At 45.2% G+C, this 17,202-nt stretch overlaps 1 protein-coding gene across 1 annotated transcript in view; it reads left to right on the top strand.

Moving 5' to 3' along the window:
* The window catches only part of LOC141088638 (heparan-alpha-glucosaminide N-acetyltransferase-like), a 482,560-nt gene that overhangs the window by 11,264 nt on the left and 454,094 nt on the right, over positions 1 to 17,202 (top strand). The window contains exon 3 of the mRNA XM_073574776.1: positions 15,878 to 16,038. Within this exon, the coding sequence (XP_073430877.1) occupies positions 15,878 to 16,038 (161 nt within the window). The remainder of the gene's footprint in view (positions 1 to 15,877; positions 16,039 to 17,202) is intronic.

Genomic DNA, 17,202 nt, shown 5'->3' on the forward strand with positions numbered 1-17,202 from the left:
CACAGGACAGGCGGGCACGGCTTGGAGACACAGGACAGGCGGGCACGGCTTGAGACACAGGACAGGCGGGCACGGCTTGAGACACAGGACAGGCGGGCACGGCTTGAGACACAGGACAGGCGGGCACGGCTTGAGACACAGGACAGGCGGGCACGGCTTGAGACACAGGACAGGCGGGCACGGCTTGAGAAGGAACAGGTAGGGACCTGTTCACACAGCAGGTATGGATGCAGGCAGGCAGGAGTGAAATATGAAGGAACGGGTTTGGACCTGTTCACACAGGAGGTGCAGGTATGTATGGATGCAGGCAGGCAAGAGTGAAATAAGAAGGAACAGGTTTGGACCTGTTCACACAGGAGGTGCAGGTGAAGGCAGGAGTGGAGAGAGAAGCTGCAGAAAGAGGTTCTGCAGCGGCAGCAGGAGTAGAGCAAAGCTGAACCACAAGGTCTGTGGAGAGAAGCTGCATCAAGAGGTTCCGCAGCAGGAATGGAGCAAAGCAGAACCACAAGGTCTGTGGAGAGAAGCTGCAGCAAGGGGTTCTGCAGCAGCAGCAGGACTGGAGCAAAGCAGAACCACAAGGTCTGTGGAGAGAAGCTGCAGCAAGGGGTTCTGCAGCAGCAGCAGCAGGACTGGAGCAAAGCAGAACCACAAGGTCCGTGGAGAGAAGCTGCAGCAAGGGGTTCTGCAGTGGCAGCAGGAATGGAGCAAAGCTGAGCCACAAGGTCTGTGGAGAGAAGCTGCAGCAAGAGGTCCTGCAGCGGCAGCAGGAGCCGTGCAGACAGAGCGGCTAGAGTGCAGATGCACAGACTGGGAGGACACAAGGAAAAACACAGCAAGGAAGGGAGCCACGGACAAGGAGAAAGGGAGACTGATAGACAAAGGAAAGACTGAGTTCAGACAGAGACATAAAGACACAAGGACCAAGACTCAAGGGCCAGGATATTCTGCCACCTGGCAGGTGGACAGAGAAATGCTAGGCAAGGTACCAAGACACAAGAGTATGCAGTAAGAGCCTTCAGAGAAGGCAAGACAGGGCCTGGCTGGCTCAGCAGCAAGGAGCTAACTGAGTTTAGACATTGCACAGGCAATGTTACAGTGGGAGTGGTGAAACTAAATAGTCAAGGGCTCCAGGTGATTGGTCAGGGACAGATTACCCAGGTGCACCCTGACTGCATAAGAACCAGAGAGTTCAGGCGCCGCCCCCCTATACGCACAGTCAGGAAACATGGAGAGCAAGCAGGAAAACACGAGGCATAGCACATGGAGCACAGGGCTGGCAACAGACAGTATTCACAGCATGGCTTGAAGCAGAAAGTAAGTTGGTGTGCGGGGGATGGGAGACCATGTAGTGATGCCAGCAGGGTTGTTACAGTACCCCCCCTTTACGGCCCCTCTTCCTCAAGCCTGCCAGAATGACCTGAAGAAGGAGTATGGAACCACACACAGTCCAGGCTGACAGGGCATCGTTCTGGTGAGACGAAGTAGGTGTGCCATCCGGAATCACCGAGTGCCAAGTTTCTTGGTGCCCAACAGCCTCCAACACAGAGGGTACAAGGACTTCTTCCTCCTGATTGGCAGAAGGCAGGGACCTGGAAGCTTCAGACTTGACCCCTACATCAGCTGGCCAACTAGAAACAGCAGACACCTTCACTGAGTCCAACTTCAGCCCGACATGCCAGAAAAATTGGACCTCCTCCTCCCGATTGGTGAGAAATGATGATACGTAGGTCATTGTTCCAACCTCTTCACCCACCTGCCAAATGGAAGCTGGAGGCATACATACAGGGAGCCACTTCAGCCTGTTACCCTGAAAAAACTGGACCACATCTTCCTGGTTAGAGGATGAGTGAAGCTCTGTCTTGGGACCTTCACCCCTAGGCCACAGGGGAGCTGAAGGCATACACTCTGGATCCATCTTCAGCCCTTTATCCTGGGGAAGACAATCAAGAGGCAGGGGTGCTCTTGGGAGCAGAACACTGGTATAGTCGCTGGGGATGTGTGAGGAGACTGAGACCGCCTCCCCCTCTTCAGAGGCATCCTCACACCTTGACTCGGCGACTAGCAAACCAGGCGAAGAAGACGACCTTGCTGACTGAATGCGACGCAAGGGAACCAGACACCTCTTGTCCCTTGGTTGTTTCAAGTGTGGTGCCTTGCTGGGTCTCCAAACATAAATGGGCATCAGGATCTCTGGTTCAGAATGACCCATGGGCATACCAGTCAGTAGATGGAAGATGAACTTCTTCACGTATAAAGCTCCGACCTGGAGCTGTAGTTGTCCTTGCAGGACTAGACTGTTCTCCAATAGGGCTCGGCCACCTCGAGACATCGCCCACGCTGGCTTCGGGAGCTGTATGACAGAGACCACACACTGACTCAGTCTGACTGGCGACTTAAACACACCAAAGCTCCCTGAAGGCAGAGAAACAGTCAAAGAGTTTAATGGAGAGGGAGTACTCTCGCCAGGGGCAGCCTCTTCTACTGGCCCAGGGTTCTGGAGTACAGGCTTCACAGGGCAGAGGCCAGATTCCGGTTGCAACTTGGCCCGCTTCTTCTTTTTAGACCTCTTGGATCTTGCACGGGAGGCTGCACCGGCAGACTGTGGAACAGGTGATGGCTGGACGGTCATAGGTAGTTGAGACGTTTCACCCACAGGTTCCTCTTGTCTGGTCTGTCTCTGGAAGCTTGGAGGGGAAGACTTTACAGGAGCAACTGGACGAGGCACATCAAAGACTTTACGGAAGGCCACCAGGAAGGCCCCTAGGTTCATGACAATAGGATCCCCTGCTTCCCAGAGGGGAGTAATCCATATCAGAGCATCTCCTGCTAGGTAGGACATGATGTATCCTACCCTGAACCGGTCAGAGGGGAACCAGGCTGCATTCTGCAGGATCTGGTGCAGGCACTTTTTCAGGAACCCTTGGCACTCGTTAGGATCCCCATAGAACCTAGGCGGGTCATCTGGGTTGTGCTCCTCATAGGCCAGAAGTTGCTCATACATAGCCCTGGAGACAATGAGTGGTTCAGACGTCTCAACAATTGGAACCACGCAAGGCGGAACAAATTCTTCCGGTGGCTCATACTGGCAGGAAGAGAGTTCATCATGCTCTGCAAGCGGAAGGACATGGGACTCAGCGGGGACCATGGCCTGTGCAAACTGTCACGCTCGCGCCTTGGCTGAATGGCGCGAGCCGGGGGTTGTGGCCCCACTGTGCCACAGACCAGACTACCCTGGAAGGGGCGTGACTGCAACAGCTACCCTGGTCTTCACTGGAGCCTCTGATGGTGAGGTCAGGCTTGTGCGGCAGATAGCTGTCGGGTGCCACTCCAGGGCGGTGTCTGGCTGTGGCTGCTGATCCCACTTGGAGACAAGTCACTTGGACAGATGTGACTGACAGGCAGACTGAGACACAGGGCAAGAAGGTACGACAGATACAGGGCAAGCAGGCGTGGCTTGGAGACACTGGGCAGGCAGGCGTGGCTTGGAGACACTGGACAGGCGGGCACGGCTTGAGACACAGGACAGGCGGGCACGGCTTGAGACACAGGACAGGCGGGCACGGCTTGAGACACAGGACAGGCGGGCACGGCTTGAGACACAGGACAGGCGGGCACGGCTTGAGACACAGGACAGGCGGGCACGGCTTGAGACACAGGACAGGCGGGCACGGCTTGAGACACAGGACAGGCGGGCACGGCTTGAGAAGGAACAGGTAGGGACCTGTTCACACAGCAGGTATGGATGCAGGCAGGCAGGAGTGAAATATGAAGGAACGGGTTTGGACCTGTTCACACAGGAGGTGCAGGTATGTATGGATGCAGGCAGGCAAGAGTGAAATAAGAAGGAACAGGTTTGGACCTGTTCACACAGGAGGTGCAGGTGAAGGCAGGAGTGGAGAGAGAAGCTGCAGAAAGAGGTTCTGCAGCGGCAGCAGGAGTAGAGCAAAGCTGAACCACAAGGTCTGTGGAGAGAAGCTGCATCAAGAGGTTCCGCAGCAGGAATGGAGCAAAGCAGAACCACAAGGTCTGTGGAGAGAAGCTGCAGCAAGGGGTTCTGCAGCAGCAGCAGGACTGGAGCAAAGCAGAACCACAAGGTCTGTGGAGAGAAGCTGCAGCAAGGGGTTCTGCAGCAGCAGCAGCAGGACTGGAGCAAAGCAGAACCACAAGGTCCGTGGAGAGAAGCTGCAGCAAGGGGTTCTGCAGTGGCAGCAGGAATGGAGCAAAGCTGAGCCACAAGGTCTGTTGAGAGAAGCTGCAGCAAGAGGTTCTGCAGCGGCAGCAGGAGCCGTGCAGACAGAGCGGCTAGAGTGCAGATGCACAGACTGGGAGGACACAAGGAAAAACACAGCAAGGAAGGGAGCCACGGACAAGGAGAAAGGGAGACTGATAGACAAAGGAAAGACTGAGTTCAGACAGAGACATAAAGACACAAGGACCAAGACTCAAGGGCCAGGATATTCTGCCACCTGGCAGGTGGACAGAGAAATGCTAGGCAAGGTACCAAGACACAAGAGTATGCAGTAAGAGCCTTCAGAGAAGGCAAGACAGGGCCTGGCTGGCTCAGCAGCAAGGAGCTAACTGAGTTTAGACATTGCACAGGCAATGTTACAGTGGGAGTGGTGAAACTAAATAGTCAAGGGCTCCAGGTGATTGGTCAGGGACAGATTACCCAGGTGCACCCTGACTGCATAAGAACCAGAGAGTTCAGGCGCCGCCCCCCTATACGCACAGTCAGGAAACATGGAGAGCAAGCAGGAAAACACGAGGCATAGCACATGGAGCACAGGGCTGGCAACAGACAGTATTCACAGCATGGCTTGAAGCAGAAAGTAAGTTGGTGTGCGGGGGATGGGAGACCATGTAGTGATGCCAGCAGGGTTGTTACAACTCCATAATCATCTGTACTATACTGCTTAGCCATACAACGAGGTTTAAGAGGGAAGGAGCACTGTTTGACTCAAATGACCCCATTTTGGAAATTACATCTCTCTCGGAATTTATCTACAGGTGTAGTGACGATTTTAACTCCATAGGTGTTTTTCAGACAAAAACAACAGTGAATGTTGCTGAGTGAAAATTGCAAATCTGCCATTGTAATGCCCATATATTGAAGTGCCCATACATTAAGCCCAGCTCTTGGTTCTTTAGACATGCACCTGTAAATTAGGATGGCTCTCATAACTGCAGAAATGCCAAACATGTGGACACTAACTGTGGTTTAGGCACACTGTGGGACTCAGAAGGGAGAGGGGCATTTGGATTTGCGACCTCAGCATTCACTGTATTTCTTTTGGGGAGTGAGGAGCTATAGCGCTGTTCCAGAGCCTTTGTGCTATCAGTAACATGGAAGCCTCCTATATTTCCATTGACAGATGATGGACGTGAGTGGGGATTGCTTTTTTTGCGGATTGAGAAGAAACTTTTATTGTGAACATTTTATATAATGTTTGGGATCACATATATCTGGTTCTCTACCCTAAGCATTTACGTTGGTGTTTCCATATAAATCTCAGAGTGAAGCACTTTAGATGAAACTCCAGAGGGAGGCATTCACTATATAATATCCAGACAGTATTGCCTTATTTTGTGTCCGTTTCCAGAGCTTCTCCTGTAGAGTGTACATGATCAGCAGGGTCCTCTCTCACTTTCTTTTTCTCTCTCTCTTTCCTGTATAGCGTAACGTCTTATGATCAGTGGTGTCCTTTCTCTTGTAGCGTGTAAGTTCTTATAGTCGGTGGGATCCTCTCTCTATATATTGTAAGTTCTTATGGTCAGTGGGGTTCTCCCTCCAGGGGAGTGTAAGCTCTTATAGTCACCTGGGTCCTCTCTCTCTTGTAGAGTGTAAGCTCTTATGATCAGCATGGTCCTCGCTCTCTTCTATATAGTGTAAGCTCTTATTGTCAGTGGGATTCCCTCTCTCTCATGGTAAGCTGGGTCCCCTCTCTTTACTGTATAGTGTGAGCTCTTATGGTCAGCAGGATCATCTCTCTCCTTTAGAGTGTAAGCTCTTCTGGTCAGTGGGATCCTCTCTCTACTGTATAGTGCAAGCTATTATAGTCAAAGGTATCATCTTTCTTTCCTGTAGAGTGCAAGCTCTTATGGTCAGCGGGGTCGGCTTTCTCTCTCTCTGTCATGTACAGTGTAAGCTCTTATGGTCAGTGGGGTCCTCTCTCCTGAAGAGTGTAAGCTCTTATGGTCAGCATGATTCTCTCTCCTGTACAGTATAAGCTCTTATGATCAGCAGGGTCTTCGCTCTCTCTCTTTCCTGTAGAGTCTAAGCTCTTAAACAGTGGGATCCTCTCTCATGTAGAGTGTAAGTTCTTATGGTCAGCAGGCTCCTCTCTCTTTCTTCGATATAGTGTAAGCTGTTATGGTCAGTGGAGTTCTCTTTCCTGGAGAGTGTAATGTCTTATATTCAGCAGCGTCCTTTCTCACTTGTTTCTGTAGATTGTCAGCTCTTATGGTCAGTGGGTTCCTCTCTTTGTTTCTCTCTCTTTTTCTCTTTTGTAGCGTGTAAATGTAAAGGAGTGACAGGACTGTGGTCGTGACCTGAACAATTGCCATATCCATGTCCAGTCCTTCCCCTACAGCAGTGTTCCCCAACTCCGGTCCTCAAGAGCCACCAACAGGTCATGTTTTCAGGAATTCATTAGTATTGCCCAGGTGATGGAATTATTGCATGCGCAGGTACTCCAATTATCACCTGGACCATACTAAGGAAATCCTGAAAACATGAACCGTTGGTGGCTCTTGAGGACTGGAGTTGGGGAACACTGCCCTACAGGAAAATGTACTCTTCTCTTCTGCATACCTGCATTTCCAGAATCAGCTTCCTCTGGGCACTTCCCAGGCAATAATGGTCCCTCTTCCAGGTAACCCCCAGCAATGGAGACACAGTCTGAGTCAACTTTAACACTTTCTTTACTGAGTATCTCACACGTTACATCCACAGTTGGTACATGGTGACATTTGCTTGTTTCCTGATCTTTCCCTTGCTGACTGTTACTTCTGTGCAGTACACGGCCGGACCGGACTGTCCTAGACTGCTCCCCAGTTCCTTCCTGGCCTAACCTTGCCATTTTGACAATTCCTTCTGCTTGTTTCGCCCCAGACTCAAAATCATCAGTCACCAGGTTCGGTTGCCTCTAGTAAAGCTTCCGGCTTTCTGTACTGAACTCGTCGAAGTCCCAGCTTCCTTCACTTCATCTGTCCAGCCGACTCCTGCCCTAAAAGCATCGGCTCAGACGACAAGTCACCACATCTTCTCATTTCTGCACTGGCCCACTGCTGTGACACACACAGTGGCCGTGGGTAACGTGAGATGCAGCGCTTGAATGTTGCATGGCTGCCAAGCTGTCTGGGCCTGGAGCCCATGTGGACACTAGGGCACCCTGGCCCTGTCTCCCCTAACTTCCTACAAGGTCCCCGCTTACTACCCAGCAGCCCCTCCTACTCTTAACCCTCTATGAACATCCTATCAGCTATTATCTATAGAGCCCACTAGTATGCCCCATCTAGTGGCCCGCAACAGAACGACACTTACCCAAGACTATATCAACTATAAACTAAAGTGCCCTCCTCTAATGTCCCCAAGAGGATGCACTAACTTACCCTAACTGTACATGCTCAACAGACACCTAACATTATACAATAATATAACACAGAAATACAAGACAATATGTTACAACTTTCTACACAATGGTAACACATACATGTGGCAATACCATGAAAGACTAGCGATAATACATCATTAAATGGAGCAGTATCGCAGGCATTAATCACAAGCATTATAACTTAGCACTATATACACAACATCATAGGAGGGGGCAATCCTAGGAAGGGAGGCAAGAATGACATCATATCTCACCCCTTTACACAAGCTCTTATGGTCACTTGGGTCCTCTCTCTCCTGTAGAGTGTAAAATCCTATGATCAGCAGGGTCCTCTCTCTTCTATATAGTGTAAACTATTATTATCAGCATGTTCTCTTTCTCCTGTAGAGTGTATGCTCTTATAGTCAGTGGGGTCCGCTCTCTGCTTCTCTCTCTTTTTCTCTTCTGTAGAGTGTAAGGTCTTAATGTCAGCAGGACCCTTTCTCTCCTGTAAAGTGTAAGCCCTTATGGTCACCATGATCCTCTCTCTCTCTCTCTCCTGTAAAGTGTAAGCTCTTATGGTCACCATGATCCTTTCTCTCTCTCTCTTTCTCTCTCTCTCTCCTGTAAAGTGTAAGCCCTTATGGTCACCATGATCCTTTCTCTCTCTCTCTCTCTCTCTTGTAAAGTGTAAGCTCTTATGGTCACCATGATCCTTTCTCTCTCTCTCTCTCTCTCCTGTAAAGTGTAAGCTCTTATGGTCACCATGATCCTTTCTCTCTCTCCTGTAAAGTGTAAGCTCTTATGGTCACCATTATTCTTTCTCTCTCCCCCTCTCTCCCCCTCTCTCCTGTAAGGTGTAAGCTGTTATAGTCACTGGGGTTTTTCATCCTCTGTCCCAGATATATATTTCAAACTATTACAAGCTTTCCAGTAATGACATTTGTGCAAATTTACTTGCCCAAATCAAATTTTGGGTTAAAATTCAGTGCAATTAGCAAATTTTAATTTCAAAATATCTGTTCATCTTTATTAATAACACTTTTTCTTAGTTTATTTACTGATTGTCACCTTGGATATTGACAGCAAGTGCTAAACAGCAGAATGTGCGCAGTGCTTACAAACTCTTCACTATTGATCTTCTAAGCACTAGTTTGACGCTGGCAAGGGTCACCTAATTTTACTGTTACCTCCTAATTTCAGGTCAGCAAAGCAAAAAGCTGTATAGAAGCAAAGGTGTTAATCTATCAAGAATGGCTACCAATTTTAAAAGCAGTAAATTACAAAAGCGATTGTTTTTACAACAGTATCTATGTAGATGGCAATATTTTTATTATCATTATCTCTTATTATATTGTATGTGCTATGCTTAGCATTGGTACTTTATCTCATATCTGTTGATATATGTATGGTTTTCTAATGGTGATTGTATTTAAAGGGATTGTCAGGGACTTTTACATCAATATCTGATCATCGGGTATGCAAAATCCAGCCAATCAGTTGCTCCCAGGGCAGGCTGGAAATGTTCAGTTGCTGAGCTGCACAGCAAAGCTCCATCAGCTGTACAGCTGTATAGTGGCCACGACTGGGTAGTGCACATTCGCCCCCTATTCAAATCATTAGCGTGCATATTTGCAGTACCCAACCGCCACCACTATACAATTAATGAAGCTGTGCAGCTCCACAACAGATCACTTTTGGTCTCAGCTGGCAAGTATATACCGTGAATGTAAAAGTCCATGTAACCTATCTTAATACAAAACCACTAGTGATGAGTGAGTTTACTCATTGCTTGGGTTTTCCCGGGCATGCTCAGTTGTCCTCCGAGTATTTTGGCGTGCTAGGAGATTTAGTTTTTGTCAACGCAGCTGCATGATTTGCGGCTGCTAGACAGCCTCAATACATGTGGGGATTCCCTAACAAACAGGCAATCCCCACATGTATTCAGGCTGTCTAGCAGCCGCAAATCATGCAGCAGCGTCAACAAAGCCTAAATCTCCGAGCACACCAAAATACTCGGAGGACACCCGGAGGACAAGTATACTCGCTCATCACTAAAAACCACCATTAGAAAACTATATAAATATATATATTTACCCATGTCGGATAATGTACTGCTGTATATAGTTAAAATTATGGTCTGGCTGGGTTTCAATGGAGCTCATTGATAGCAGGCAAATTGGTCTACAGCAGACCCCTGGCTGCCATAGCAATCCATTAGCACCCCATGATCATGCCATGGGACAACTGATGGGCGCATAGAATGACACGCGGGACATTCTATGGGGCGGAACAGGAGCGTGACACACACCTCATCATTCCATAAAACAAAAATCTCACTTCAGCCCCTGACTAAAGTAAGATTTCTGGCATGTTGCACGGAGGCACACACCACTTGTCAGATGCTACAGATTCATGAAAAGGTGTGCACCTATTCATGACTGAGGGGCACCTGACTCCACCAAATCACTGATCTTGATGAATCACTCTTGTATCAAAGCTTCATAGGTTGTTTCTGATCTCTGTACTATCTTTTCAATTTTCTGATGTGAATCGTGACTATGGTACAGTATATTTTTATGGAAAAGGAGTGAATATCAGGGGTAACCTTATCTCCAACTAAGCATGCAGAGTACATTTTGTTCCCATTTTACTTTTGGGAAACCTACTGTATACTCTTCTGCATAGCAATTATACCTTTAGTATAATGTAATCTTTTACTGTAAGTTTTGGACTTTGTTAATATTCATTTATTAATTTATTTATGTGTTTTCATAATAATTAAAGAAAATGTTTTACTTATTAACAAGAGCATCAATTTGAGTTCTACGTACATCTTCATTTTTAAAGACAAAAAAAATTCTATTACTTTTACTTATGTATGGCCACTGAGGGAAAACTGTTTCCAGAGCAGAAGTCAGTCTGTGGTTATGCACTGTTTATGAGTATTTGCTTGACCTATGGATATTATGAAACCTCTAAGGGACCAAGAAATCTGCTTTCAAATGGAGATGGGAAGGCTGCCAGTCATTTTTGAGGGGGGATAGGTAAGAAGAATGTCAAAAATGCAGAGCTTTCATCTTCTACATTAATGACTGCTAGCAAATATGACACAAGAGATGAGTCCTTTCTGTATGATTGCGGTTATACAATAAACAGCATTAAGTCAATAATGTGACTACCATTGACTGAATGGGTCAGTCGGAAAATTATTACCCACTTTACAACCCATTAACATCTAAGCACACATTACAGGGACAGGCCTGCCATTTTAGAAAGTTGCTTACTTCAATGTAATTTAGAGACATTTAACATCTTACTGAAGGACATGTACTTCCTACTTAACTGTCCCTGACATGCGTTGTCAGTATTTTGTGTCTCTATTTTGTCTTGTGCTCACGGTCTTACGGCGGTTTTCACGTACGCACTTTTCAGAATGTGACGTGGGGTATGCCTGCAAGGGTTAATTTTTCTCCTCTTGCTCAATTCAACACTCAACCTCTGTTCTAGACTATAAAGTGAGCATAAATCACTCCTCAACATCTTCAGCACACCCTGATTTCTTAACAGTTGCCACCACTCATCAAACACACAGAGTGATGAGTCCCCAAAATATATCAATGTCAGACAATTCAAAGGTCACACACTCTCTGAAAGGCTATGGATTCTTAAGAGCATACAAGGATCAAAATTATTAAAGATTTTAAGATTTAATATAAAAATATACAGTGCTTATAATAAAAGATATAAAAAGATAAAAGTAAAAAAATACACAAATATGCAAATCAGATATAAAATAAAAAGGGAAAAAGAACAGAAATACCTATTGTCCTTCTGTGTGCTTAGGAGAAGTAGAAAATGAATTATGGATAACAAGCATCATCAACAGCCCCCCCCCCCACATGTGAACAACTTTTTTTGTGCCAACCATTTTTTTATAGTCCTGACCATAAGATCATAATTCCAGGATGGCCCATATTGGCCCATTTAAAAGTTGCTGTTTGTGACTGGGCGATGGGCTAAGTTCTGACCTTGCATTTAAAATATCCTGTGTCTTCCTCACTCATCTCTATACAGTCAATAGGAAATATTCTGCCTCGTTATAAACCATCTGCTAGCTCCTTTGAAGTTAAGGGTCCAAAAGCCAACGTGCCATGTTGGTCACCTCTCAATATTCTCCCAGGAGACCCACCCTTTGTTTCTGAGTAGAGATGAGCTTACCTTTGAAGGTTCGGCTTGGTTACCCGAACGTCCCGATGTTCACCAAACATGTTCGCCGAACGGTTCGACGAATGTACCTGAACCACATTAGATTCAATGGGAGGCTAAAACAAACATATACGCAACACCTTAGTGGTGAAAACAAGCTTCCCAAACAGATACAATTAGGGGCAGACACTATGAAAAGTGGCATCAATTGACCCACAGTTGAAATTTGCTAATGGCACAGCAGCAGTCAGCCATGGGCCATGCATGAGGTATCTGGGTCGGGGCCAGCATTTACAGCTTTGAATTGAAGTTTCAATGAAGACATGGCAGTTAAGTGAGTTATGTAAGCCTTCTTTGTTGGAAGCCCTAATACCTCATGCAAGAGTTCCACTTTTTTTCTTTTCTCAGCCACACTCAGATGGCACAAACATCAATTTCATAGAGTACTATTGGTATAAAAATGTAAGGATAGTAGCACATTCAGTTGAGTGAAAGTAAGTGCAGGCCTGCCTGTCTGAGAGCACTACTTCTACAGGCAACACACATGAAGGATTTTCCACATTTCCAAAAATTATTGTCACATACCAATAAAGTGGAATCAATTTACACAGAGTAGAAACAGTATAATAGGCCTCTGACACACTTTCCACTACAGGCAACCCATCAGATGGAGATACAACTTGGAGTCTCCACATTTCAAAAAAAGTTTGCAACCTCAGCAGCAGTGTAGTAACAGCAGGCACAAAAGCCACAACAAAGGTGACACAGACTGCAATAATGCAAGATCAATGCATGACACAAAAAATGACACCATCGCCTAGTCTGCCCTGTCTGCGACTGCGGTGCAAAAGTTATTTTAGATCATGACTTCTTCATTTTGAGGAAAGTTAGGCAGTCTACACATTCAGGATATAGCCAGATGCCATTATCAGTCAAAAAACCACCAGCAGTGCTGAAGACATGTTGTGAGAGATCGCTGGCTGCCCGGCATTACAAAACCTCCAAGGCATGACAAGCAAGCTAAGACCATAATGCATAAGGGTCAAAATTCCCCTGATAGCATTTATAATGAGCTCAAGATACTTCTGCACCATCCTCTCCAATCGTTCATGGTGTCAGACTTGTACTCTGTTCTACTGTTGCACAGGCTAGTCTAAAAAAAAGTGCGAAATGACTCACCGTAATTGCTTATGCCACTTACACAGCTGCTGCTGCTAATGTTTTTGCAATGGCGCCTTGATGTTCCCAGGGTTGGAAGTTGTCTATGATTGCAATGCACACTGTGTGCCTCACTGCTGTCTCGAGGAAAACCACTGTTTAGAAGCGTGTTTCGATACTGCAGCATGTGCGCGTCCCTTTCCAGTGGGTGAAGCAGTGAAGCATCTGGCAAAATTTACTCTTGTACCATGTAGCTAGCAGAGTGGCAACCCAGTAGTCAGTAGTATTTTTAACCCTAAGAATATGGGCATCATGTTGAAGATGGTGCAGCAAGAAGGCACCCATAGGTCGGGTTCTTCCATGAGGTCCTCATCCATGGTGTGTTGGTGGCAGAGTAACACTCAAGGTTGCTTCCTCCATCCCCTCCCGCCAACCACAGACAACAGAGGGGATCATTATCCTCTTCATCTACTGACTACTACCCATCCATCACCTCTTCCCCCTCAATTTGTTCCTTGGCTCCTGCACCATTACTAACAGTTTGTCTGGTACCATGAGTCCCCCTCGATCGCTGTTATTCACCCTCCTATGTCACCTGCATGTGTGACGATGTGATCTGGAACTTAGAGATATTGTTATCACTTCTGCATCCTACTCTGCTTCCACCTCTTCCTCTGGGACCACCACCTCCTCATGCAAACTATTCAAAGTGTGCTCTAGCATGTAGTTGACCTGAATACCTAACAATTTTGCTGAGCAAATAGGGCCTCCTGGCTGAAACCATATATTAGGCCTAATGATTTTTAAGAGGAAATCTGGACTTCTAATTCCTCACTGCAACACAGTTTTATCCATAACTATTTGGATTTGCAAATATGGCTTCCTGGGTGAGCCCCTCAATTAGGTCTAATGATTTTTAAGAGGAAATCTGGACTTCTGATTCCTCACTGCAACACAGTTTTATCCCAAACTATTTGGATTAGTTAATATGTCCTCCTGGCTTAACTCCTATATTAGGCTTAATCATTTTTAAGAGGAAATCTGGCCTGATTCCTCACTGCAGCATAGTTTTTGCCCAAATGATTTTGATTAGCAAATGGGGCCTCCTGAGACTGCAACATAGTTTTAGTACAATCTAGTTAGGTGCTGAAAGCTCGATTTGAAATGAACAGAAAAATCAGAATAGAAAGCGATCAAAAAACGTTATGTGCCCAAAAATGGTACCAATAAAAACGTCAGCTCTTCCCGCAAAAATCAAGCCTGCACATGACTCTGTCGGCCGAAATATGGAAAAATTATAGCTAATTGAAGATCATTTTTGAGGAAAAAATATGATTTTTTAATTTTACGGCTCTACGTTATAACCTTCTGTGAAGCCCTTGGGGGTTCAAAGAGCTCAACACACATTTAGATACGTTCCTTGGGGGGTCTAGTTTCCAAAATGGGGTCACTTGTGGGGGGTTTCCACTGTTTAGGTACATCAGAGGCTCTCCAAAAGCGACATAGCGTCCGCTCTCGATTCCAGCCAATTTGACGTTCAAAATCTCAAATGATGCTCCTTCCCTTCTGAGCACTGCCGTGCGCCTAAGGATTGGTCTTCCTCCACACATGGGGTATCGGTGTACTCAGGAGAAATTGCACAACAAATATTGTGGTTCATTTTCTCTTGATACCCTTGACAAAATAAAAAAAAATTGTGTCCAAATAAAAATTTTTGGGAAAAAAAGTTAAATGTTCATTTTTTCCTTCCACATTGCTTCAATTCTTTTGAAGTACCTAAACGGTTAATAAACTTCTTGAATGTGGTTTTAAACACCTTGAGGGGTGCAGATTTTAGAATGGTGTCACTTTTGGGTATTTTCTGTTATATTTTGAACCCCCAAACTCACTTCAAATGGGAAGTGGTCCCTAAAAAAAATGGTTTTGTAAATTTTGTTGGAAAAATGAGAAATCGCTGGTCAACTTCTAACCATTATAACTTCCTAAGAAAAAAAATTTTGGTTCCAAAATTGTGCTGATGTAAAGTAGACATGTGGGAAATGTTATTTATTAACTATTTTTTGTGACATATCTCTCTGATTTAAGGGCATAAAAATTAAAATTTTGAAAATTGCAAAATTTTAAAAATTTTCGCCATATTTCCATTTTTTCATAAATAAACGCAAGTCATATCAAAGAAATTTTACAACTAACATGAAGTACAATATGTCACGAAAAAAAACAATCTCAGAATCAGAGGGATACGTTGAAGCGTTCCAGAGTTATAACCACATAAAGTGACAGTGGTCCGATTTCAAAATTAAGGCCTGGTCTTTAACCTACAAAATAGCTTGGTCGCTAAGGGGTTAAAACAAATTTAAATTTTTTTTTAAAAAAAACAGTCCACCAATTCTCTAACCTCTCCACACCCCCTCCCCTCATCAAACACATCCCCCGTCCACCCTGCTCATCGTATAGCACCACTATCCTAGACAGAGTGAAAACAAAAGCATTAGGGGAAATGCAATGATTTACCGAAGTATGACTGAATTTTGCAGACTTTGAGTAAAAATGCTCGGGAAACTGGACCACGAATCCGAATGTGCTACGCTCGTGCCAAATTTGAGATTTGCAAACTTTTTTGATACAAGCTCACCCATCTCTAGTTCTTCTGAGTTCCTGTAATAAGAGTAGTCAGATATCCTTTTTGTTGAGACAGTCATTTGAATGCAGCCTTAACTACTGTAGTTATTTTACTGATAGTATAGTTTCCCTTATAATTATATATTTCCTTCATAGTGGTAATTTCCAATCTAACTTTTAGACTCTACTCTCTTGCTGCACTTAACCAGACAAATTTTAAGTTGGCAATTTTTATTGAAAAAATGTGTATGTTACAGTTTCAATAACCATTGGGCATATTTCTAAATATGTTTCAGGTTTGTCTTCATCATCGGCACCTCAGTGGCTCTTGCTTTTAGCTCCATGTTGAAGAGAGGATTTCATCGTTCACAGCTCGTGCGTAAATTGACATGGAGAACATGTGTCCTCATAGCCATAGGAGTTTTCTTCCTCAACTATGGCCCAGCTGATGGTCCATGTGAGTAATAACTCATGATAAGTAATGGTGTCAACACAAGTTTGTAACCTGTAGTACAAAATGTATATCCTTTTCCTGCTTTAGATTTTTCTCTCTTGCTACCTGTGAAAAAAACACAACTGCTCTTACACACTGTGATTCATTCTTTGCATCTATTCTATTATTTCTAAACACTGTTTTTCGGTGATTACTTTGTATCTCCGTTCATACTGCACCCACACACAAATGATACACCATTTGAAAGGTAAACTTGCCCCCTTCAGCAAGAAAATAGCCAAACAAACCACACATCCACAATTTGATCACAAAATACAATTTAAGCATTAATTTTCATAAGCTTGCAGTAAGGAAAAATGACCTGCAGGTGGCACCACAGTACCCCAAAGCACACTACCACAAAGCTGCTTACAGACATCACATACAAATCCAAACATTTGCGTTGGTGGCTTGCCAGCTTGCCAAACTGGTTGTCCAGCCTATTTTAGCCAAATTGGAGGATTGCACACTTCACTGCAGGTGAGGCACATGTGCAAACCCATTTGTAAACATACACTACCTATTGAATTGCACACTTTCTCTGTTCATACTCCACCCACAAAAAAAAATGATACACCATTTGAAAGGTCAAATTACCTGCAGGTGGCAGCACACTACCCCAAAGCACACTACCACAAAGCTGCTTACAGACATCACTAACAAATCCAAACATTTGCCTTGGGGGTCTTTACAGCTTGCTCAAGTGCTTGCCAAGCCCATTTCAGGCACATTGGAGGATTGTACACTTCACTGCAGGTGAGTCACATATGCAAACACATTTGTATACATGCACTGCTTTTTTGGTGATTACTTCGCCCCACACACACAAATGCTGAGTCACATATGCAAACACATTTGTAAGCATGCACTGCTTTTTGCTGATTACTTCGCCCCACACACACAAATGCTGAGTCACATATGCAAACACATTTGTAAGCATGCACTGCTTTTTTGCTGATTACTTTGCCCGACATACACAAATGATACACCATTTGAAAGAGAAACTTGCTCCCTTCAGCAAGAAAAGAACCATCATCTCATGAAATACATTTACATTTGAACATCTGAAATTGCCTGCGCCCCTGACGACCAATGTGCGAACATTTTGCACGGGCCAAGCTAGTTTTA

The sequence above is a fragment of the Dendrobates tinctorius genome, unplaced genomic scaffold (genome assembly GCF_039654945.1).
Source record: "Dendrobates tinctorius isolate UK_male_01 unplaced genomic scaffold, ASM3965494v1 ptg000040l, whole genome shotgun sequence".
In the NCBI taxonomy this organism is placed as follows: Eukaryota; Metazoa; Chordata; class Amphibia; order Anura; family Dendrobatidae; genus Dendrobates; species Dendrobates tinctorius.